Raw genomic sequence first — 25,167 nt, 5'->3', positions numbered from 1 at the left:
TCAATTTTTTTTTTTTCTCAAACGCAATACCACCAAATAGGCTCTAAATCGAACATCAAATGGTTGAATAACCTTTTATACCATTATAAAATTTATAAAATTACAAAACTATTTTAATTATAAAAAAAAATTAATAAAAAAATGAGTATGTTAGAATTCTAAGCCTCCATAATTAGAATTTAATAGAAAATCCAAATGGACAGACGATATTGTAAACTTCTTATATTGGATATACTAATTGAAAAGTTTTTGAATTTTAAGGAGCAATTGCACAAATGATTATAGTTCAAAAAGAATAAGTAAATATTTTTATAAAATTAAAATAAAACTGTAATTTTTAATTTTTTTTTAGTATTATATGATTATACTAAAAAAAGTTAAATATTATATATTAGGGCTTTGGACAGATCAGTAAACTAAGTCAAAAAGGGCATCAGTGAGGAATCTTCTTACTTCTTCAACGCCTGAAAGCCACCCGCGTTGGTATCAGACAAAACGCCGCATCATTTTTCCTCCTATCATCTCGTCGCAAATTACTCCTTTCACCTCCAAAATTTCATGAACTTACCATAAATACCCACAAATTGCCCAAAATCAGATTTTTGCCCTCTGTGTGTGTGTGTCAAATCCTATGACAGTGAGCAAATAAAATCACCCAACAGATCTGCCATGAAAGACACCTTCAAAAGTACTTGGTTTCGCAGGCCGTACACTTCACTGTTTGATACAAAAAGCACGGCAAACGGACAATTTCTTCATTCATAGTGTCATTGAAAGCCACTGAGGATAGGGAGAGAGAGAGAGAGAGAGAGAGACAGAGAGACAGAGAGGGATGTTTGAATTGAGAGAAGGGTCTTGCTTTCCACGGGTCTTGGTGGGTGTGAATGTGGTTCTTGGCCTAGTTGATGTTGTTATTGCTGCTCTTGCATTTTATCAGGTTTGTTCTGCTCTTTTTGATTTGGGTTTCGGTTTTTTGCTCTTGCATTTCCAAATTTGGATGCTTCGCGTCTTCTTTGCTTTTTGGATGATGTGAAAACTGAGAAGGATGAGAAATGTGATTGGAAATGCGTTCAAGAGTGGAATTTGATTGATGAGGTTGGTTTTGCTGTATGGGTTTTAATGGAGTATGAAAAGGGTGGAACTTGATAAATGGAATTGGTTTTGTATGTAGGTTAGAGTGGTTTTAGACTTTGAGCTGGGCATTCTGTTGATATTATTCATTTTAATGTTTGGGACCATTGGGTGAAAGGGTATTTCCTATGCCCGTTGGACTGTTTATGGGGTTGAGTTTGTTTTGATTTTGTAATGTTGAGATGAATGCAAGGCTTTTTATGAAATGTTTATCTGCCAATTGACCTCAGAGTGAGCTTCCATTCAAGTCAGGAAAGTGACTTAAAGGTTTTATGTCATTTATATAAGCAGTGACTATCTCTGTGGAGTACATGTTCAGGACTTCCTGCTTGCTATACCCCCCTTTACTACATTTTTAATATATCTACTAATTGGTGTTGATTTTTGTTTGGGGCCATGCTTTCTTTTGAATTTACACGCTATTGTGGGTTCAAGACCCACTGAGGGTGTGTGTAATTTACTAGCAAAAAGAAAAGTCTCTTCTTCCATTTTCTTCCTCAAGAGCTCAACTTAGCTCACTGAAGACTTAAATCTTGAGGTAGGTGTGCTATGCTGTCCTTACTTCCCATGTAATTTGTTTGGGCCTATATACTTGTGTCAACTCAATTTCTTTTTGGTCTGCCTCCTTATCATTTTGGGTCCTGGAGATCTTTTTCAATGGTGGGGGTTTCTTCAGAACCTTTATACATATTTTTGTTATTTCAAATATTATAATCAATTAAAATTTTACTAAGAAAATATTCTAGTATATCATAAACATGAAAGGACTGCCTTGCATAATGTACCTTTCTTTCTTCAATCATAGTTTAGGTGCGAGGCTAGGCACAATTATGATGTCAAAGCCACATAATGCTTGAAGTTTTGAGTTCTAGTTCTGCTCTCATTTATCATTGATTGCTTGATTGATTCTTCACATGTATGCATACTTTCTTTGGAATTATACTGAACGGGTTGATCCTCCCCTCCCGTTTGTGGGCCACACATTGCAAATGTCTGAAAAGTGATAGCTGTAGTTATTGTGAATATTACAGGTTCTTAGATATTACATGAAAAATATGAACATATTATGTTAATTGCACAGTTATGTGAAGTTCTTTTCTAACTAGCTTTTGTTGCCTCATTGTGTTCCAGTTGATAAGGATCCACTCAAGAAATTCACAACTAGGCTGGACTCGTCAAAAAGTAAGTGACATGTTACATAGAATCATATTACCCACCTCCAAGGATCTGTGCTTGTATGTATGTATACATATGACTAAATAATTAATAGGCTACCTAAAGTATTCTGGGAGTTATGCTACAAGCACATCAAGGATTGTGCCCCTTGAGGGTTCACCTACTAATGTATGGAATGGGTCTACCATGGGAGCCACTCCACTGAATGTGAGTGGGTGCACACTTTAACTGTAACTTCTGTTAAACTAGTGTAATTGGGGTGGATTGACTGGTTGAACTGGTCACTGGGGCACCCTAGGCTTGATCCTTCTGGTCCAGTTACTTGATTACTTTCCAAACTACGTTGGAAGGATGTGGTGAGATTCATCTGACCTGACTTGACTCGATATAGAGTAACTACAGTTATAAAATGCATGTCGTAAATATTGATTTCAAGATTTAGGTTAATAATTGAAGTCACCCGCCACTAGCTCAACTAAGATTGTGCTTAAATTTTTCTCAAAGGAGAGATGAATAGACATTGGGAAGATGGCTAGTGGCAAGGTAAATGCTTATGGTGCTGTCAATACACCCTGTTTTACTTTCAGTGAACACAGTGATTTATGGTGCATGTTTATGGTTAAGATGTAACTCTTCAACATACATACATGCATGTTAACATTCATATGTCTATAGGTATGAATCTATGTAAAAGCAATTGTTAAATAACTAGTTATGCATTGAGTTCCAATTTAAGCATATTGGGATTATTTTGATACTTATGAATGTTAAACTGCAGGTGTTTCACCTAATGATTGGCTCTTCTAATATGGGTAAGCGATTGTATTTTGCATCATACTATATCCCTTGGTATTTCAAGCTTATTATTTTTGAAATGATTGCAGTTGCCCTTTTGATGATTCTTTAATGTATGAGTGCCTCTTATTTGATGCATATGATGAGTCTTTTGCCATCTTACATTTATTTAGTGATAGCTTTAAACATATACTTATTTTTTCGACTGTTTGAAGTGCATACTACATAATGCTTGATGAGTTTGGGCTGCTAAGTATTCAGTAATCAGTAGAATTACTTTTTTTTAACTACTTTTGGAGTTCGCATAATATTACCTTTCCTGACAGCTAAATCTAAGGTCAGATTCATGGTCAAATGCTTCTTTACATGGCTACCATGATCAAGTGTACAACACTCACTCTCTCTCTTTCTCTTTCTCTCTTTCTATGCTTTTGAATAATTTGGATAGTCCATGACCTGATCTCTGTTTAGCTAGGGGCTGCTGGCAACTATTTTGGTGCTTGGTGACCATCGAGATATGTCACCACCTGTATACTGAGTCTTGTATGAATGTAACAGGAAAGGCAGGCAATTCTTCTTCAATGCTAAGAAGCGTTCGCTTGATCAAGATAGAGGCATTTTCTTGTCTCTGGAAGTTGAAGTTTTTGTTTGTTAAAGATAGATTTAATCGTAAATGCTGTTCTTTTGCGTTGCTAAGGACTTCAGATGTCTTTTTCATTTTGTGAAATTTGCATATTAGACATGCTTTGGGGTCTCTTCTTGTGGTTGCTTTTGCAGAAACTATTTTTAGTTTCTTGTAGCAGATAACTGGTACATTGTAATGTCTTTGGTGTCCACAACTTGGGAATTTGCCACATCATGAATTCATGAGGCAGTTTCTTATTTGGTGCTTTATTTTTAATCTCTTACCTTTTCAGAGTGCTTTAGACTACAGATTTTTTTTTTTTTTTTTTCCTGGTCTATTAATATTTAATTGCTCTTTTGTTCCTTTTGTACCCTGACCCTCACCACTTCCTGTCATAGTTTTGACATATGATTAAGCTTCTGATACTACGGTCTGCAGCAAATAATTAATTTCTGGTTGTTTTTGTTATTCCTTTGCAAATTTCCCCTCAGTATGAATTTGTGAGGGAAACAAGAAATAATATTAATCAAGAAATTCCTGTCTCTGGACTATACCCATAGTTAATTCAGTTGGAATGTCATCTGCAGTTTGTTTCTTTGTATCCTGTAGGATTTTGAATAGCATTTAATTTACTTGCTAGTCACTTCTAGACAGTGCAGGTCCTTCATGCATGCTTATTATGTTCCCGCTCATCCTTGTTAGTTGTTTCTGTTGGTTTTGTCATTTTCTATAGATATATGCCTGGCTTGATTAATTATTTGATATTTCTTAAAAATATTATTCTGGTAATAGCTATTGATAATTGGTGTAGCTTTTTTGGCATTATGAGTATGTTTTTTATAGAATCCTTGGTTCAGAATGAAGCTTTAATTATTGTTGTGCCATTGCAGGTTACTTCATTTATCTTGTATTAACTCCTCTTGCTACTTGCATGGGTTGGCCATGTTGGTCTAACTCTTGTGGTTTTATCTTCATGGGTATGCCTTCAGTCTTGGTTACTGACTAGATGCCATGTTAAGAGCGTGGTAAAAGTATTTGAATTGTGAAAATTTTTGCTTTGCAGCATTCCCGAAAATTCTGTTTTTTGCGGCGTTTCTTCTACTTTTATCATTCTGGTATGTTTTCTCTTTATTGTTAGAATATTGCAAATTTATCTGAGATAATTTTATTTGGATGCAAGCATGGAGTTCATTATTTTTCTTTTGAGTCATGGATGCAATAGCCAATTCATTGGATTTTATTTTATTTTATTTTTTTTGAGTAATGGAGATATTATAAAAAGCATAAAGCCCCCAGGTATATAGGAAGTATACATGAGAAAACACCTAATTAGAATGAAAAAAGAGAAAAAGACTTATCAAAAAAAAAAAAAAAAGGAAAAGAGAGAACTAGGAAGTCATGATATCTCATCACCAAAGGAGAAACAAAAGTTTGTCCATAGATACAAAGTATGCAAAAATAACGACTTAAGCTCCTCCAATGTCCTCGCACGGTCCTTAAATCGTCATTCATTTCCCTCCATAGACACCACAAAAGGCATGAAGGCGCAACCTTCTACAAAGCAACACTCTGAGCACTCCTGATAGTCCACCGTGCATATAAATCAACTACTCGTTGAAGCATAACCCAAATCGAATGAAGAATTATTCCCTTAAGGCACCGACAACCTCACAGAGTCACAATGAAGAAGATGGTCCATGGACTCCTTGTTTCGTTTACACATACAATATCTATCAACCACTATGACATGTTTCTTCAGATTATCCATGGTAAGGATCTTTCTTAGGGTTGCCAACCAAGCAATAAAGGCAATGCTCAAAGGAACCTTAGTCCGCCAAACACTCTTCGAAGGGAAACGTAAGCCATCAATGCATGCTAAGACACTATAGAAGGATGTAACAGCAAATAAACCTCTTTTGGAGGGGACTCACCAAAGGTTGTCTTCACCTTCCCGTTTCACACTAAATTAATAACGAGGCAAATACATCCAACTTCCAATCATGAGCCACTATAGCCAAGCTTACATTCCATTGAGTAGCTCCACCCGACAATTCCAAGTGCGACACAACAGAAGCATCTTTCGTATACGCCTAATTAAATCTAGAAAGGTGACCTTAAGAGCCATATGCCCACACCATGGATCATGCCAAAAATGAAACTTGAATCCATCTCAAATTTGGTATGGCTAAAGAAATTCCTGTAACCTCTTCTAATATTCTTCCATAGGCCCACCCCATGCGTTCCAAGAGTCTCAACAAAACACCACCCACCCTACGAACTACCAAATTTAGAGTCAGCCACCACTCTCCATCAAGCCTTTTTCTTATGTGCATAGTGCCATAGTCATTTCCCTTAGAAAGCTCGATTGAACATCAGCAAGTTCCCCCTCTTTCAGAGATTGGAGGGCAAACTTTGGATCAATTTATCAGGTGATATTTGAACCCATCACCTAACCCACCCTAAAGGAAATCACGTTGAAGCCAATACGATTTGCAACGCCTATAGAAAGAGTAAAGAGGGACATGAAGCTTGTAGGTAAGTTGAAAAGTTTACTTTTTATAAGGGTAACCCTACCACCCTTAAAACAAATACTTCATTTTCCAACTAGCCAAGCACCACTCTATCTTTTCAATAACTTCGTTCCAAATAGTCTTGGCCTTATGGGAGGCCCCAATGGAAGACCAAGATACTTCAAAGGCAAGGGTGAAACCTCATAACCCATAATATCTGCCAACCCATCTACATCAACAACATCATCCACATGATCCAATATTGACTTGGCCAAATTGACCTTCAAGCTTGAGATACCTACAAAGCATAAAAACAAGCACTGCAAATGTCGAAGGTGATTTGGGTCAGCCCTGTTGAAAATCAACATATAATCCACAAACAGAAGATGCGAGATATCAATCCCTAGTCCCACAAAGAAGCCAAATAACAATCCCCCACTCATTTCCGCAAAGATCATTCTATCTAATGCCTCCATCATAATGACAAATTGCCATCCTTAACCTGTTTGCCAAAATCGTAACAATAATCTTGTAAATGCCTTACGAGGCTAATTGGGCGAAAGAATCAACGCCCCCTAGAATCTTCGGAATGAGGGCGATCATTGTAGCATTAAGGCTCTTTTGGAACTTACCTCTAGCATGGAAGACACAAAAACCTTCATAATGTCTACTTTCAACACATCCTAGCAGGCTTGGAAGAACACTATAGAGAAACCATCAGGGCCTACTGCCTTGTCACCATTCATTGCTTTCACTACCTCCAGTGCCTCCATTTCCTCAAATTCTCTCTCCAACCAAGTTGCCTCAGCCTCCCCAATAGACTAGAAGGAAAGATCATCCAACAAAGTTCGCCAGTTGAATTGCTTGGTATACAACTCATTATAAAAGTGAACATTGGCTTGCTGATCTTCACCCGGTTGGTAGAAAGTGTTCCATCAATCAACAAGGGGTCAATGTAGTTCTTCCTCCTATTGGAGTTGGCCACGTACTACAACGCCCTAGATTTCTGCCTCTAACTCACCTCTTCCATGAGAGTGGATCGCTCTAACTCGCTTAAAACTTCGGCCTTCTTCACGGATTTAATAATTACAACTGCATCTTTCATCGGGAAGGGTTTCCGTAAGGAAGCGGAATGAGCAGCAACTTCAGTAGCATTTTGTTGCTTAGATTTTGGAAACTCTGAGCTGCTATTCATCCCCCTGCCCTTCATTTTCTAATCCAAATAAAGAAAAGAAAACAAAAAAGAAAAAGAGCACTGACATTGCACATCTATCTCTCAAGGTTCTTAGAAAGTAGTAAACGAGTAGAGGTTTCTTTTTTTCTTTTTTTTTTTCCTTAAGAGTTTGAAACATGACTGTTTGGAGGGAAATTTTGTGGGTATGAGGAGATGGTCTTGTACAGTGGCCAATAACCCACCAACCCCCTTTTTGGATGACCACGGCCTATATCAATAGCTAATTTCTATCTCCTGTGTTTTCCGGTATAATAACAGAGATCCAGAAGTGTCAAGGTCTCATTAACCAATATATAATATTCAATTGGTTATATTTAAATATTTTCATTTCAAGTTGGTAGATATACAAATTTTCTGTCACGCTAGCGTTTCCTATGAGCAATATTCTATATTTGTGTGGTGGATTTTTTTATAGGGTTGACCTTTGCCATCAGGCAAACGATGAGGATGATGAGGATGAAGAAAGCAGTTTTCAGGAAGGTTTATTAGATAAGACCTCAAATAAACCAAGTTCATCAAACACAGATGGTCATAGAAAGTTTTTTCCCCTCCGCTTTCTTCATGTTAGAAGCCGCCAGAAGATTGTGATATTGGTATGGCAACAATTAAAAATTTCTTGTTTAGTATCTACTTCTATTTATAAAGATTGATTATTGCTGTATTATTCCTTATTGAATTGCTATGTACTCGTTGGAAAAATCAGTGCATCCAAATCTGTTGTTAACTCTCTACTTGTTTACCAGGTTACTGTGCTAGTTTTTGTTGTAATGGTGATATGTGCTGTAATAATCGGGATTGAGGTGGGAAAGAATCCTATTGATTCTGCAGTTGTGGCTCGGGTATGAACAGAGTAATTATTGTTCTACTTTTTCCCATTGATATCACTATTTATTTTTTTGATAAGTTCCATTGATATCATTATAGAACACCTTCTCATGCTTTTCAACATAATACTTGTTTGACATTGAACTTCATCTAGTTCATCAATTGCAACATGATTCTTAACTTCTTATTGTGTACATATTAAATTTCAATCCAATGGATGTAAAGATTGTTTTTCTAGGCTGATTTCTACTGCCTATTTAAGGGACATATCCACTTTGTTTGAGATGAGATTTCTAGTAACCTATTGGGGGCACATACAGTAAATTAGTCAGGGTTTCAGTCTGTTGCCCATTGCTTTAGAATTGCAATTTTATGTAGTGGAGATATAGAAGTCGGCTGTTGTAGAAGGCAAAACTCTTCATTATTATGTTAAAGCAGATTTTTCAAGATCTAGCTATTATGACAGGCATTAAAGAGGTTCTGCCATTTTTTTAGTAACTTGAAATCAATAAATTGTCATATTAATGATATGTTCTCAACTTTAGTTAAACACAATTGTTTTTGTTAATTTTGGATGCTAGACCAACCCTATTTCAGTGATAGAATGTATTGCCCTTCACTAGTTTTTGTTGCTAGTAAGAAATGGCTGTGCTGCGTTTTAATCAGGTGCTTGTGTTAAAATTAGCCATGGTGGTTTAACATATAGCTTAATTATATATCATTAGTGTATTAAGTTGCTAAATTATATTTAATTAAGGGGTTCTCTTGTATACCCGTTGTATACTTGGGCTATGTCCCTCTGCTCTCTGAATGAATGTACATTACTTTAAAAAAAAAGGGTTGCTAAAAATGTTAATAAAATCCTTTTCTCAAAGTGAGAAGTAGGGTATGAGTGCTCCCACACGATATTGAAGCTTTCTGGTTTTTGTTTATAACTAACAAGTGGTGAAGTCATAGTGCAATGATTTACTCATCATGCAGGTGTATGTAGCCTTTTTTGCCATAGCAATACTTTTATTAGGAGGAGCATTAGCATGTTATGGTGAGCAACTACATTTTAGTAGTAATTTTCTCTTGCAACTTCTGTATCTTGCATATTGCCTGTTGCTTTCTTTGATGTAATGTCTTGGTGCTCCTAGCCTGTAATGTTTTATGGCATCATAAGCGAAGATTTGTAGCGGTGCTACTAAGTTATTTTAGTTCAATCAGATTATTTAGATGATTATGCTTGCAGGAAAACTGTTAAAATTAATCAATAGTGGGATATTTTAATATCTTTCACAATTCTTTTAATTTGTAATTTCAGCGCTTAGTTTTCTTTTTCCTTTTTTCTGTCTCTATCTTGTCTAAATCCCATGTACTAGGGCAATGCCGTTTTGTTTTCTAATGGGATCTTATTACTTTTTAGAAAAATAAAAAAAATAAAAAAGATTGTGATCTCATTATGCTTATAAAAATAAAGTTATCTTAAAATTATAAAATAAGTTGTCCAGTTGTTCTGTATCATTTAGTTGTGTAGTTTTGATCCTTCTATTGCATTTAGCTTGATCTAATATTGCGTAGTCCATATGTGCTACTCATTGAACGTTGAGCCCATGAAGCATTTATCCATTATAGGAATGGAGTTCAGGAATAAGAGAGTACAGTAAGTCTTGTGACCTTTGTTTTCCTCATCTGATGTAAAAGGCCAGCGTTGACTCTAGATTTTATTAGTTTTCGGAGGTGCAAGCTTACTACTACAGGGTCTCTGGGGCTGTCACCTGACTTTCTTTTGGAACTAAATGTTACACACCTGAAACAAGTTTGGACACAGCCTTGCTTTAGAAATAGAAAATCATGACACCAAGGATAATATGTTCTTAAAATCAGTTTAGTTGACGAAATTGAGAAACCAAAATTGTTGAGTGGGGGAGGCATTATAGATCATTAGTCTGCAAATGTTGGTTTGGTTTTGGCCATCTATGGTGTTAGTGAGTAAGTCAATGTCAGTTGGATTTGCTGAAAGGACAAGTGAGAAGTTGACAAGAATGTGATGGAGATGATAAAACATCTAGTCTCTGATTTGATGACAAAAGATATTACTTTTAATGAGAGATTTTTCTTCATAGGAGTTTAGTTAACCCAAATGGTTGAAAGGACATTTTGTGGATGGATGAACTGAAACCTTCTTCACTATTTGATGCAAAATAGTATTTTTTTCTTCTCCTAAGAAGAAAATTTTATTGAGCATTCACATAAAAAGTACAAAGAAAATCGTCATGATATTATTGCCCATGAGGATGTCTCCTGCTGATAAATTCACATTACTATGGCAAATTTTAAAGTTCAACTATCTTAACTTCCCATCAATATTATGTTGGTATCAGTCAGCAAATAAAATAAAAATAAACTGTGATTTATCAAATGTACCTGAACGAAATAGTTTGTAGGTTGGAGAAAATTGAGCTGCCAAGTTTTTCATGACTTAGTAACTGACAAGATGTCTTGGGTGAGGTAACACCTTGGTGATTGAATATGAGCCTGAACAAACTAGTTTGTAGGTTGGAGAAAATTGAGCTGCTATGTTTTTCATGACTTAGTAACTGACAAGATGTATTGGGTGAGGTAACACCTTGGTGATTGAGTATGAGCCTGTGTGAGATTGACTTTTAGTACATAAAAAGTTTGCCAAACGAAAAGCTGGTTCGATTGGTAAACAATTCAAAAAATACTTCTTTGACTTTTTGCTATAAAAAAAGCCAAAACACACTTTTGAAAAAAAGCCTAAAAATAAAATTTTTTCTAAAAAGTTCTTTCTAGATTTAAAAGCTCTATTTCTTAATGCAATCACAAACAAGCTCAATGTCCAGTTGCTGTCAAAATGAATTACGTGTTGATGTCTGCCCTTTTTTCTTCCTTTTTTTTTTTTTTTTTTTTTTTTTGGATGAAATATAAAAATATTTATCCTTTGTGCCATGATTTCTCTTCAGGACTTCTGTTATGCTTGAAAATGAGCAAAGTTAGATCTGAGCGAGCTTCATCTGAAATGTGGAAGGTATTAAATTCGTTTTTGTTTAATTATCTTGTTTTTATTATTAACATAGTGAGTGACATGGCCTGTGTTTGATATAATTCGTTTGCTGGTTCCACTATAATGCTACTAAAAGCCTGTTAATGGCCTGTGTGTATGCAGTGGGAGCATTTATCTTTGTATATATATGTCCATCAATGGTTTTGTAGTTCTATATAATAATGGGGGGAAGTATTCTGTTCTGTGCAGGTTGCAGGTTTAGCTGTTGTTTCTGTGCTCTGTTTCACTTCAAGTTCTTTTGTAGCTCTTTTAACTGATGTTCCGGTATACATTTCTCTGTTGGTCATACAATTCATTCTGTATTCAAAAATTACCAACCCAACATAATACTAGCTTTCTCTAACTTCATCATGTCGTTATGGTTGCAGATGCTATATTACTGGTGTCGGCCGCGTGTAAATGTTATTTATACTTCTCTGTTCCTGATTTTGTATTATTTTATAGGTACGCGGTCCTAATTTTTCATGTCAGGTTCTCAGATTGGCTGAAAATGATGAGGGGCCATTTTTTTTGCACTTTTTCTTTTCTTCTTTTCACACTTTCTTCTAATCCTCCCTTCTCTTCACATCTTTTCTTGGTGGGATTCCCTTCGTTTCTTCTTTCTGCAATACACTGGCTGATTAGATGATTTTGTTTTATGCTTCTGTTGGAGATTCTACCCTTTGTCTATGCTTAAACTATACGATTCTCCTTAGGGCATGGACTGTCTTTTGAAAACCAATTTATTGGCTGATGAAACGACTGTGTAGGTGTTCTTAGATCTGCTGAGGCATGATTTATATGCGTACGAGGTGACTTATCAATTTTTATAATTTACCCCATTATCGTATCTTGTTTACTTGATATAGTAGCTATGAAATTAATGTAGCATCCCAGGTTCTCAACTTCAACCATGCTTTGGTGCATCTAAGATGGATCTTTTTTCTTTTTTTAATTCTGGTTAGGAAACTTTGAATGGGATACTTTTGATGTTATCAGTTACGTGTCAGTTGTTTCTGCGTCACTCACCGCCAGTTGCTTGTACATTATAGTTGATAGATTCTTTTGATGTTACTATCATGGCAAGTATTATATTTTAGTATAGCGGGATGGAACATAGAGTTATGATTGGCAATAAATAAGCAGGACATAGCATGAACTTGCTCCTCTATATTAGGGGTTTGATTAAGATTTTGTGAAGAAGTAATGAGTTTTTAACTTATAATATAAAGATCATGTTGTTGCCAGGTTCATCGATACCCTCAGCCTTTATATTATGGAGCATGAGAGAACTACCACCATCAGTAGCAGCTAACATGCAAGAAGCAAGTACAATAACTTTCATCGCCGATGGTACGGCAACAGTGCAACATTCTCAGCGCTGGACAACTGCAATGAGCTTGCAGAATCAGGTTTGCATGTCCTTTTCACTGGCTCATTTGTCAATGCAATACTTATGAACTTACAACTTAGTTGTAATCTGTCTACTGGTATGGAACTCAACCTGTTTTTCAAAATTGGGGTTTCCTTTTCTTTCTTTCTTTTTTTCAATGATGGAAATTTTGAAACTCTTCTGATTCTAGGACTGCAACAGTTAGGATGCGGCATGTCGGTTGATTTCTTCGTTAGAAATTTTTCTGTGGTCTTATCATTATTGCTGCATTCATGTCTCTTACCCTTTGATGCCTACTAGGAGCTTTCTCCCATAGATGACTGCAGATTAATGAGTACCAGAGAGACAAGACACCATTTGTGACTTTATTTGTTTTTTGCAGATATCAAGAGGAAGTCCTATATAATTGCCTTTCTGAATGCAAATGAGTGCTCCTTTCTGCCAAATTAAGGAAGAAGGCTGGAATTTCTTAACAATATGGAGAATGGTTTGGTTTTTCCACTGACACAGGACAATGGGAGGCTGCTCAGTTACATCCTTGGCCAATGGTCCTAATATCATAGAGGTAATGCTGAGAGGGATGAAGTACAGCCGCAACGTTGCCATTTGCTATGGTTTTGACATTCTTGTGTAAATAGTTATAGGATGCTGAGTGAAGGATTTTCCTTTCCCCATATATAAACACAGCAGTGATAAAGCTGATTTTTTTCCCACTTATGAGAATCAAATGCCTTTGTTTCGTTTTTCCAATATTTTGTTTCATGACTTTGCTCCTGTGTATGCAAATGTTCCAAGATTGACAGAAGGTTAAAACATTTCTTCGAGCCTGTTTGAAACTGTTTGAAAAATATAGCTTTTAAGTCAAAAAGCGATTTTTGACAAAAACGCTCATTTTGGCCATTTTTAAGTTTTTTGGACCCTTAAAAGCACATTCAATTTTTTTTTACCAAACGTATACTTTTTTCGTGAAATGAACTTTTTAAGTATTAAACGCACTCTCAAATATGCCCTTCATAGCTCTCACTTTGGCCTTTCAAAAAGTGAACAGTTTAGCCAAAAGATACCAAATTAACAAATGCGTGCCATTTTCACCAAAATAAATGCAACTTCTTTTAATCCATGAAGACATACAATTGGTAGGAGCCAATAATCTCACTTGGGTTTACTCAAACATTTGAGTCTTCCAACTAACGTCCTAAACAAAGTAGAAAATCCAGAGGCTACAACAAAGAGCTGAAAATTGGCCTCCAATAAATCCTCAGGTAAAGTACACATTGGTCAATACTTCAGCTAATTGAATCTATAAGCCCAAAAGTTTTGAATTGTCATACAAGAAAATAGGTATAGTGTCCTATCCATTTCATGTCACATCATCTAAATTTTCTAAAAGAGGTTCCAATATTGACTTCATGTATACCATTAGATGTACAAATTTTAAATCTTGACCATGAAATTTGAAATGGCGACATCCTTGTCCAGAAAATAGTAACCTCCATAGCACACAAAAACAGTTGCCTGAATCTTCTGCTTACGTTGTTGATGTGCGGCTAACCAGGAAATATGTGCAGGACACCAAACATAACTAGCTATTAGTATCAGACCACTAAATAGCAACCACCAAAAGGCCTACAACATGTATTGAAAAATTTGTTTTCTCAGGTTAGAAAAGAAGAACAAGACAAGAGTAAGGAGGACAGAACAAAAAAGAGGTGGTGAGAGACCACTGAAGGCTCTTAAGAGTCTCCCTTTTGCTACCAAACAATTCGTTTTCGATTTTCACTCTTTTATAGTTCCTAATGCGGGTTTAGGAATAAAAAGTTTAAACAGTGCAGGACTATTTGGTGACATAGGGAAGACGATGATATTGGCCATTTTTATTTAGATATTATAAAGAGCATACTAGTCTTCAGATGTCAGAATATTTGATCATTTACAGTCCAAAGTAATCTCTCTATACGTATATATTTCTAATATCCAACTTTATTTACATGTGTACTTCAGATAGTCCATTGAATTAATAAGGCAGCAAAATGTAGAAATGCTTGTCCCTTTCATTTCCTTCACACATCTTTCCTCTACTCTTAACTATTATTCTATTAAACGCCAAATCTAACACAATGTGATATTCACACAGAAGGAATTTTGTCCTTTTTTTCTCTTCTTTTTTGTGAAACGAGGAGTTAATGACCCTATAGCAAAAGCAAAGTGAGTAATCTTAGAAAATATAGGGGATAAGCATATGAGAGAACAAATAAAAAGATTTTTGGTCCTTTGCTTAACTGCATTTAGAGCATTTGTTTCTTTCTCTATAACAATTAGGAATGTAACATTGACAATCCTTCTCAGAAATATTGGAGCTCTACACCTTGTGACAAGAGATGATTTAAGAAGGAAGCAAGAAAATATAATGATATTAAATAACTTCAAAATGGAATTCCAGCTACTCCAACTTTCTTTAGGCTTATAATTACTGGTGAACATAAGCTTCTATATTCCCTATAGAACAATATTAGCTGCAACCATGACTTTACGACAAGGTTTCATAATTAAGCGCACAACAGTTTTGACAAATGAAGATTAGAGAAATGCACTCTCAAATGGAACACAAAGAGAATTGATTGCTTAAGAAGAGTACCTATAGATCTGGATCCTTCATTCTGCTTTGTCCCAATGAACCAAATTCTTTAGGTGGCCATATCTACAAACAAAATGAGCACAGATATTTAAGAAAAAAAAAAAAAAAAAAAAAAAGTTGCAACGGTAGAATTTAACAGATGTTGGTTTTCCAGCACGATGATTACTTTGGATAGGCTACCTAAAACCAACTTATGACATCCAAAGGGCAAGACATGAACCTAAGCTTACACATCGGTTTCAGTCACTCAACTCAAATGAAACAGTAGTAATTCTAATAATAATAGCGATCATCATCATCATCATCATCATAATAATAATAATAATAATAATAATAATGATAAATATTTACTTATCAAAAATAATAATAATGATAAATAACGTTGTTATTATTATTAGTAGTGTTAATAAATGCTTCATTAGCCATCCACACTTTCAGGATTCAGATAAAGGTTATAACCGGTGGCTTTTATCACTGGTTGTCAACCTTATGCAATCATCCTTCAAGCCATAGGGGATAGGGCTTTATAAACTAGTTTTCATCAGGAAGAATAAGTGACTTAGAACTTTAGTTTTACATTACAATTGTTAAACAGTGTCTATAAAGATAATTTAGAAAAGCTGATTGCATTGTCATATCAATCTCTACTTGTCCACTACAATAATTTACTTTGCACTTTATATATACACTAATTTGAATTGGCTGCGTACATTTTTCTTTCAGTCATGAAAAGAAAGTCCATTAATATTTCCCGTGTATTACATAGCCAAAAGTACCAATCATCATAAGAAAGATGATTAGATTATACCCTGACCCTCTTTTCTTCTTTCATTTTAGTGGCAGTGATGAGTTATACAATTTAAAGCTTCAAATTCCACATAAAACGGGCTAAGGAAAGAAGAGATACTCACCTTCCAGAATATTTTTCCTTCAACGAGGCCATAAGGAATAGGTCCAAATTGTCTTGAATCTTTGGAATTATAGATGTTGTCTCCCTCTATCCAAACGTGTCCCTTTGGAACCTATAGAGAGAGATTAGCAACACTAGCATAACAAAGCACATAGATAATCTTAGCAAAAACAAAAAACAAAGCAAGAGATCAAACTTTAGCAAGACAAGCACAACTCAAAGCCCACCAAGCACAAAATTAGAAGAAGAAAAAAAATCCAATCAAAACAAAGAAAAGGACTTTTTTTTTTTCCAATCTCGTTTGGTGAAAATCGAAGTAGAAAAACCAGAGACTCAAAAACCCATTAAGCAAATATTATCAAAGAAAATGTAGAACATATCCAATCTTCAAAACCAATTACACGCCCCCAAAAAAACCATCAAACAGAAAACGAAAACTAGCAAAAACAAAACCCAATCTGAAAACCCAAGAAGAAAAAGAGTGGCATTGATCATACCACAACAGTCTCGGACCTATCACTGTTCTTGGGGTCCACAACGTAGGTGACAGAATCGCCCTCCATCCCCAACAAGCGCTTGGCCACCACCTTCCGAGGATCCTCAGGGGACCGCACGAGGACGACATCTCCGCGGCCCACCTTGCCGAACCGAGTGGAGAGGCGATCTGCCAGGAAGAGATCACCGGTCAGATTGAAGGTCGGGAGCATGCTGGGACCGTAGGCCTGCACGCACCAGATTATATCAGTTCCTCTTGTCCGCAGAAGCAGAACGAGGATTTAGGTTCTTTCACTTACCATGCCAAAGGTGCAGAGGTACTTGTTGGTGACGTGGAGGCCGCAGAGAAACGTTGCCACGGCCGTGGTTTGATCCCATGCTTCTCTCACTATGCTCCTATACTGCCACAGCTTCCTCAGTCCCATCTCTCTCTTTCTCTCTCTCTCTAAGCTCTCTTTCAGTTTCTCACAAAAAAAAAAAAAAACTTCTTTTGGGTTTATAGTGAAGGTTTGAAAATGTTGATTTTGTTGGACCTTTGCAGAGAAAGTGAGCCCAATATTATTCAATAAGCAGCCCACATAATTTCGGTCACCACTTCAAGCCGGCCCGAAGGCGGCAAAACCTTCTCCATGAGTCTCTTGGGCTGGATGGCCGGACTACGACCATTAGCTAGGGGTGTCAACCCGGTCCGGTTTCCCGGTTTTTGGCCTAAAACCGGAACCGGAACCGGGGTACCCCGGTTCTCAATTTTGAGAAACCGGAACCGGAACCGGGACCCCGGTTAACCGGGGTCCCGGTTACCGGCCGGTTCCGGTATTACCCGGTCCGGTAACCGGTTTTTTTAAAAAATTGATTTTTGGGCTTATTTTAGGTATTGGGCCTAAAATAAGCCAATTTTTTTTTCATAAGTTGGCCCATTTTAAAAAAAATCTATTAGTTTCTTTGTCTAAATTAAAGGGGCTTTGTTGTGATTGTTCCAAATAATTAAAAAATAAACCTTAAAAAGTCCAAAAATCCTAAAAAATCATTATTTTTGCCTATTTGGGCCTTAGAAATAAAAATTTAATTTTTTAAAATACCCTAAACCTAAACCTAAGTGTAAAAAATATTAATATATAAATATAATAATATATAAATATTATTAAATAAAATGGAAACCCGGTTTCGGTATTCCCGGTAAAAACCGGGTACCAAAAACCGGTACCGGAACCGGGGTACCCGGTTTTTAGATTTTTCAAACCGGAACCGGAACCGGGACCCCGGTTTCCCGGTTTCCGGTTTCCCGGTTTCCCGGTTTTCCGGTTCCGTTTCCGGTTTCCCGGTAATTTTTGACACCCCTACCATTAGCAGGTGGTTCGGCTAATTCGGGTGACCGAACCACTTGTTAATTTTTTTTGTTTTTCTTTTTGTTATTTATGTTACATTTTAATATATATATATATATATCAAACGTTGCAAGGAGTGCGAGGTGTTTAGAAATGCATCTATTATGCAAACGAGAAATGTTATGAGTTAATAAGTTCTTCATATTTGACCCATATTTTATTACAAATTCAATAGATCAACCATTAAATTTGTAGAGTTCACCATTGACTTATGTGGATTTCACATAAGTCCACAAATCTAATAGTTGATTTGTAAGATGAGATGATTGAATATGAAAAAAATATTGATCCCTAACATTTCTCTTAGCTTACCCTCATTTAAGGAGGTCTTAAGGCACATGTTTTAGCTAAATGGGCCGCTTTCCATCTTGTTTTTAGAAGCATTCCTACAGAATCGCATATTCTCTCTTCCATTTAAATCAGAAATGGAAAAGATCCTCCCTTGTAGTCCTTTCCCTCATTCAATTAAAAAAAAAAAAAAAAAAAGGAGGTCTTAAAGGCAGATGGTTGGGGGAGAAATGCAACTCACGGGATTGGTCAAGGTGGGGCCTTTGCCATCTACGGCGGAGGGCTCTACATCTGCCTCCTCCAACATGCTCCGGAGGCAAGACAAGGGAAGGTGAAGATTGAGGGTATGGAGCGAGTGGTGGGTGAGTGATGGATAATGGGGTTGGGATTACACCTATGAAACTCATGCATGGTGATGAATCAGGAAAATTCATAATGATGTTGTCTTCATAATGGTTAACCAACTGCTTCCAAGACAGTAATTTAACTTGAATAAACCGTTCGGAAAATAATATGAAACATTCAAACCATGAGCTACTTCAGAAAGGGAATCCCTTAAGAATGTTTTTCTTTGAGGCTTCTGCCAATCGCTTCATACCTTTTGCATTTCTATAAAACTCCATCAACTCATTGGCAACATCCTCCGGATGACACTCAACAAACGCCTTCAAATAGCTCTTCTCTGTCATCTTCAGTGCCGTCAGCAATGTGGCTCCCTTGCTCCGCAAATTCAGACCCATCTCCTGCATCTTTTCTGCAACAAGTACTCGTGGCTTCAACACGGTCTCCAGATTAGAGTACAGTAGATATGGGCGCTGAGCGACCACGCCAGCAGGAAGCTTCAACGTGCCCAAAATGAAAGTCATGTTCCTCTGAACTTTGTCAACCGAGAGTGTCAACGCAAGGGGGAGCCTTCCAAAAAGCCTGAATATTTCTTCTTCGGTGAGCCCCAACTTTTCAAAATTTGCCACCTTTTGACGGATGGTTTCCTGGCGTGAGATGCCAATGACTGTAACAACATATTTATACATCTTGGAATCGTGGGAAATCCCGGTTTTGCGTATATATTCCATCTTCTCTTCATCAAATGAAGTCCGGTTTATCATTGTAGGCCAGGTCCGGAGCATATGAATCAAGTCCATTTTACTGACACCCACCTCTTCATACATTGCAATAGCAGGCTTGATCCTATTGTGAGCGTCATATGTCAAGAGTGAAGGGTTCCTGACAATCGCTCTAACGAGCTCTTCCCTAGACTCAAACAACGTCACCAAAAACTTCAGCTGCTCGTCAAAGCTTTGACTGATTCGACAATTTAGCAACCGGGGGCGACAATTGATGATCTTCACAAGGTCAGTACGGCTGATGCCCAAGCCACTTAGAGTGTTCAATTTGGATTGAAGGTGGGCAACGTCTGCCTTGCGTAAAGAAGGCCGGCAGACAGATATCTTCCGTATATCATTCTCACTAAAGCCCCATTTAGTCAAAACTTCAATATAGTTCTTTGGATGGCCTATAACTTCTTCTCCTGCTCTTTCAACTTGGCTGGGGCTTTTCGTCGAATAGGTGGCGGCCGTGAAGAAAAGCAAGGTTTTTGAAACCGGCTTCCTGGGAAGTAAGAACAAATCTTGCGGTGGAAAGAAGAGGAATCGTAGCTTAACCAAAGCGTTGGCTTTGGAAATCATATCTGGGGTTTATGGATTGAGCCTACACGTTCAAGAATGAGTATAAGATGTGTTCAAAATGAGAAACAATTGGGCATCGATTGACTCAAGATCATTTAAATCAATGGGTTAATAATAGGCACGTAATGGATCCAAAGCAAGTAAAACGCACCGTTTCCTTTAAGATTTACAAAACGCAATTGAAATAGACATAAAACGCAACTCTCTCTTAAGTTGGATGCACCTCATTCTCAACCTTCACTGCAAAATCTAATAATTCAAACTATTTTTCGTCTCCATTGACACACCCAACGGTCTTCTCAGTCAATATTGCAGCAATTTTTCTTTGAATTTTTTTTTAAAAAAAATTTAGGAAATAATTTTTTTTTTTTTTTTTTTTACTATTAAAATATTAGAGTTAAATACTCTTTTACTCCTTAAGGTTTTAACACTTTATTTTTTTTTCCTTAACGTTTTACTTTTATAACTGATTTTCATAAAGACCAAAACGGTATTTCCGTTAAAATTCCTTTAAAAACTTAATGGAACGTCATGTCAGCACCAATCAAATATCGTCAAGTGTCATATAATTAATTTTTTTTAAAAAATAAAATAAAATTTCCGGTGGCTGCCACCCCCTTTGGCCATGGGGTGGCCTGGCCAACCCCATCTAGCCGGCTCGCCACCTCCACGCTTGCATCTTCAACTTAGCTATTTTCACATAAATTCTTTCAGTCGGTTGAAGAACTCCACGTTCAGTTGTAATCGATTCAACTTGCATCTGCAACTTAGCTAACAAAGTACCAAGCATTTGCTTCGATTCAGCCTCAAGCTTTAAGAAATTTTGGTCCCTGTAAAACTTTTCGTTTCTAACAAATTTATTATTCTCTGAACCTTGTAATATTGGTCTCTGACTCAATACCACTCTTTGCATCTGCTAGTGAAGCTTAAACCATTAATCCATGAAGACCCTTTTGGGCCTTTGGAAAAAAAATATATATATATATATATATATATATATATATATATATATATATGTCATTGGTTTTTGAACACCTTAGGTTACATTTTTGCTAATACCTCTAGTGGTGCCCAAAGATTTTATGCAAATGCACAAATAATGATGCCCAAGACCAAGAATGACTTGATAGGCTGATAGCCTATACTACTCCCTATCATAATGTCATGACATAAATAGCTTTGGTGCTTTTCTTTGCTAATTAAAGGAATCTTCAACTTGCTAAAAAAAAAAAAAAATCTTCATGTTTTCCATTTTTTTTTTTTTCTGAGCAAAATACAACAAAAAGGTCCACCAAGTATTTCCTACAATGTGATAGTGAGTAAAAATAAAACAAAATTATTTGAGTATGAAAACATATATTAATGGTTATTTGATTTTTTTTTTGACATGTTCGTACAAGAGGGAGAAGAGAATTCGAACTAGTGACCTCCGCTTCATTAGGCTATTTGATTTTTTGTTGAATTAGTCTAGTAAACTAATGACCATCATGCGCATATTAATTTCGTACCTTATTAATTTGCAATTTTATAGCATATTCATCTCCACCTTGAACAAAAATATGTGGATCGGTCCAGCCTAGAGGTATCTCAGAATTGATATGTACATATCCAGGACAATGCTGATTAAAACATTGTGTTCTTCCGTCAATCTAATAAAAGTTCAAGAAATAAAAATATAAATCCTTCCCTTTTTTACGTAAAGTTAAATAAATAAATAAAAAAGAAGAAGAAGAAAATACTCGACACAATCTACTAAAACCCACCATGATGTGAGTAAATAGCCGAGTCTTGTTGTCTTTGAATAATAAAGGATTTACCTGAAAAGAAGTTTTCCTAGTATTAATCTATATGTTGGGATAAAAATAAAATAAAATAAACATATTTAGCCTTTATGTTTTCATCTATTTTGGATTTAGTCCTCAGATTTTTCTAGATTTCAAATCGGTCATTCTATCATCACTTTACCCCCAAAACATGTCTCATTGAACATGTGAGACACATCTGCAAAACCCAATGTTAATGCCATGTTAATTAGCCAGTGCTACATCAACTTAAAAAAAAAAAAAAAACAATGTTTTTGCACTAATATTTTGTGCGATGATGTGATGTTTTGTTTTGTTTTTATTCCTTTTTTGTTTTATAGATGATGTTGCATTGGCTAACATGATATTAACATTGCATTGCTTATGTGGACACTCACTAGTTAAATGAGACGTGTGGTAACTGGTAAATCGTTAACTTTAATGATAAAGTGTTAGAAATACCTATTTAAAACATTAGGAAGACTTGAGGATCTTATTCTTAAAATTAGAAACCTAAGGACTAAATCCAAATGAAATAAAAAATTAAGGACTAAATATAATTTTTTCCTAGAAAAACAATCCATAACTAAATAGAAGGTATTTCACATCAGAGAAATACCATGAAACCTGTTTTGATTTTGTGTTAATGAGAGAGAGGGAGAGACAGAGAACTAGTTGTGAGAAACAAGATGACGAATTGGAAGCGTAAGCCCTTTATTTTCTGGCTCATAATAACTAAATATAGCTATTATGAGCCATATAAAGGCTCTGCTGGAGATGTTCTTAGCCTCTTATAGTCACATCAGACAATATTTTTAACACTCTACAATCACATGTTGACACACGTAATTAAGTTGAAAAAGCATTATAAGTCTAACATTTTTCCTCACATATGTAATCTTAGTTTCTTATTTTTTCTGTTTCCTTTCTTGCGTAGGAAACAAATGTTGTATATGAAGATTAGGATCCAACCTTTGAGATTTGGGTCGGCAACAGATCCTGTTAAATCAATCTTGTGGTCCAACATCCAAATTAACAAGGCCATTAAATTTCATTTGAAAAGAGTTATTTTATTTTATTTTATTAATATTTTGATAAATATTTAACCTTGTTTCATTTGAAAAGAATTTTTATTATCATAAAAAGTTGAGAAACTACCCTCTTGTGATTCCGGGGTGGGCAAGCCACCCTTTAAGGTGGTTGGACAACCGCCTTATTTTTTTTTTAAGTTTTAATTTGTATTTAGTTTCGAATTATTAATTATTAATTTAGTTTTTTTTTTCCTCCCTTTTTTAGGTTGACTATGCTTCTTCTATCAAAATGATTAGTTGTAGGATTGTCCAAATCGTTCGCGGCAAACCCACCAACACCTTGAAAAAAAATTCAAAGGAGAACATAAATAAAAAAATCTCTTTTAGTAGGCAGGGATATTGGCGGGGACGCGGAGAATAAGATTATACAAATCAATCACATTTAATCCGATTTATTTAATTAAACGGATCATACCTCTTAATCCTAACTTATCAATTTTATATTAAGTTCATCTCAGATTCGCAGGTCGTGGTAAAAATTGTCAGCCTAAATGTCATGTATTGAATTCGGATCATATCAAAGCATGAGTATAAGACATTATAGACCAACTCTAACATGATTCATTTAATTAAACACTACAATTCTAACCCACTAATTTTATATTGAGTTGGGGTGTAAAAAATTATTAATCTTATTTAAATAAATAGGTACACATTTTCTGTAATTTTTCCTCTTCAATGATTATTTTATGGTAAGTCATCCCTTGATGATTTGAAAATTGAATATTAGTGAAGTTTTTCAACGGAGGGTGTTGATGTTTTGGTTGACGAGGCGATTAACATAATGATTATGAGAGTGCATTTCATACCCGTGTGCATAATAATGGTTTCCCAAAGTCAACTGAGTGATTTACTCTCGTGTTCCTTATAATTTTGTAGACACCATACTTCTTTCCCATATGATAAACAATATTCAAGTCACTTACCATTTTTAAAAGGACAGGTGAAGGAAATCAATTATGATTATTTTACTTGAGCATACCTATTATAGCACCTATCCGTGGAGAATCGCATGCATATACTTTCTCAAGTCTAACTGAGTCATAGCCTGATATAACCCCACCTTGAAACTATATAAGCAAGGTCAAAGACAATTCGTCTATAAAATTGCATGTGACTTTTAAATATTTGAAAAGTACATATTTTTTTTAAAAGAAACATTATAAACCAAATTTTTATCTCACAATTATCCTCTAATGCTAATGGCTTAATGCAGTAGTCCCAACCAACAATTGAATTTTTTTTTTTTTTTTTTTTTTAATGACAGATTCAAGGGTTGGTTGTAATTACCACGTCAACATTGTAAGAGAGTTATGGCATAAAAATGAGTAATGCCACACATGTATTCTACTTTAGGGTTGATTCAATGGTTGATTACTCTCTCATCCTTGAAGGGAATGCCCTCAATGTAGTCCTTGCTATTCAACAACCCCAGCTGTTTGCGGGTTGGAATTTTTCTAATGTTATTTCTGATATTTCTTTGTATTTGCATTCTTTCTTTAGCTGGAAGGCTGGGAAAGTTTCTAGGAGTGCTAACTTTAGAGCACATTGTTTGGCTAAATGGGCTGCTTCCCACCTAGTGTTTGGAAGCATTCCCATAGGATCATCTATTCTCTCATCCATACGGATCAAGAGTGGTAAAGATTCCCGTTGTAACATTTTTCCCTTTTCAATTAAAAAAAAAAAAGAAAAAAAAAAAGGTTGATTGACTTAGGATAAACCTGTAAATTTTAGCTTTTTTTTTAATAAGATAGCATTTGATGATAAAGTAGTTGGAGGATTCAGTGGGTCACTGGCTAAAGGAAACTCATTGTAAGACCAAACAGAATGCTCAAAAAGATAATGGCAAAAGGGAAGGGCAGTGGGTTAAAAGGATTAAAGTGGTGCTGCAGTGTTAATGGGAAAGGATAGGAAAAGCACCATGCATGCATGACAACGATCTTCATGTTCCTACAGCTCCAACCATTAGAGGAATATAAAAGGGCGTCATTAAAGGAAAAGTAGACAGTGACAGAGACTCGAGCATGTCATGCTCACATAAAGGGGTGAGTTGCCTCCAGGGCTGTTGGGCACCTTTAAATAAATATGCGACTTGGATCCACCACGAAGATAATCAAATTGACCCTCCACCGGTGTGC

At 35.9% G+C, this 25,167-nt stretch overlaps 3 protein-coding genes across 5 annotated transcripts; 1 reads left to right on the top strand and 2 right to left on the bottom strand.

Moving 5' to 3' along the window:
- The first annotated feature begins 472 nt into the window (after positions 1-472).
- LOC132170698 (tobamovirus multiplication protein 1) lies at positions 473-13,488 on the top strand. Its single transcript, XM_088517081.1, has 13 exons — positions 473-937; positions 2,263-2,313; positions 3,086-3,119; positions 4,618-4,704; positions 4,791-4,842; positions 7,887-8,064; positions 8,215-8,310; positions 9,278-9,338; positions 11,266-11,330; positions 11,556-11,630; positions 11,735-11,810; positions 12,594-12,757; positions 13,121-13,488. The coding sequence occupies exons 1-13, from the start codon at positions 833-835 to the stop codon at positions 13,142-13,144; spliced, it is 1,068 nt and encodes a 355-aa protein (XP_088373207.1). The 5' UTR covers positions 473-832; the 3' UTR covers positions 13,145-13,488.
- Positions 13,489-13,978: 490 nt separating this feature from the next.
- Positions 13,979-17,237, bottom strand: LOC132170793 (mitochondrial ATP-independent inner membrane protease subunit 1a). 3 transcript variants are annotated; one of them, XM_059581901.2, is made up of 5 exons: positions 17,078-17,237; positions 16,781-17,005; positions 16,285-16,395; positions 15,374-15,436; positions 13,979-14,927 (listed from the first exon to the last, which is right to left on the bottom strand). In XM_059581901.2, exons 1-4 carry the CDS (start codon positions 17,201-17,203, stop codon positions 15,374-15,376), a joined length of 525 nt encoding a protein of 174 aa, XP_059437884.1. In that variant the 5' UTR covers positions 17,204-17,237; the 3' UTR covers positions 13,979-14,927. The 3 variants fall into 3 exon arrangements, with proteins under 3 accessions (XP_059437884.1, XP_059437882.1, XP_059437883.1); XM_059581899.2 differs by having other exon boundaries at positions 13,979-14,364; XM_059581900.2 differs by having other exon boundaries at positions 13,979-14,285.
- A 1,445-nt stretch (positions 17,238-18,682) lies between these two features.
- LOC132169427 (uncharacterized) lies at positions 18,683-20,227 on the bottom strand. The gene has a single exon (XM_059580462.2). The coding sequence runs from the start codon at positions 20,134-20,136 to the stop codon at positions 18,991-18,993; it is 1,146 nt and encodes a 381-aa protein (XP_059436445.2). The 5' UTR covers positions 20,137-20,227; the 3' UTR covers positions 18,683-18,990.
- Between the last annotated feature and the right edge of the window lie 4,940 nt (positions 20,228-25,167).

This window comes from Corylus avellana, chromosome 1, assembly GCF_965113065.1.
Source record: "Corylus avellana chromosome 1, dhCorAvel1.hap1.2, whole genome shotgun sequence".
NCBI classification, from domain to species: domain Eukaryota; kingdom Viridiplantae; phylum Streptophyta; class Magnoliopsida; order Fagales; family Betulaceae; genus Corylus; species Corylus avellana.
Note: the sequence above shows the minus strand (reverse complement) of the source record. Positions and strands in the feature narration are given on the sequence as shown.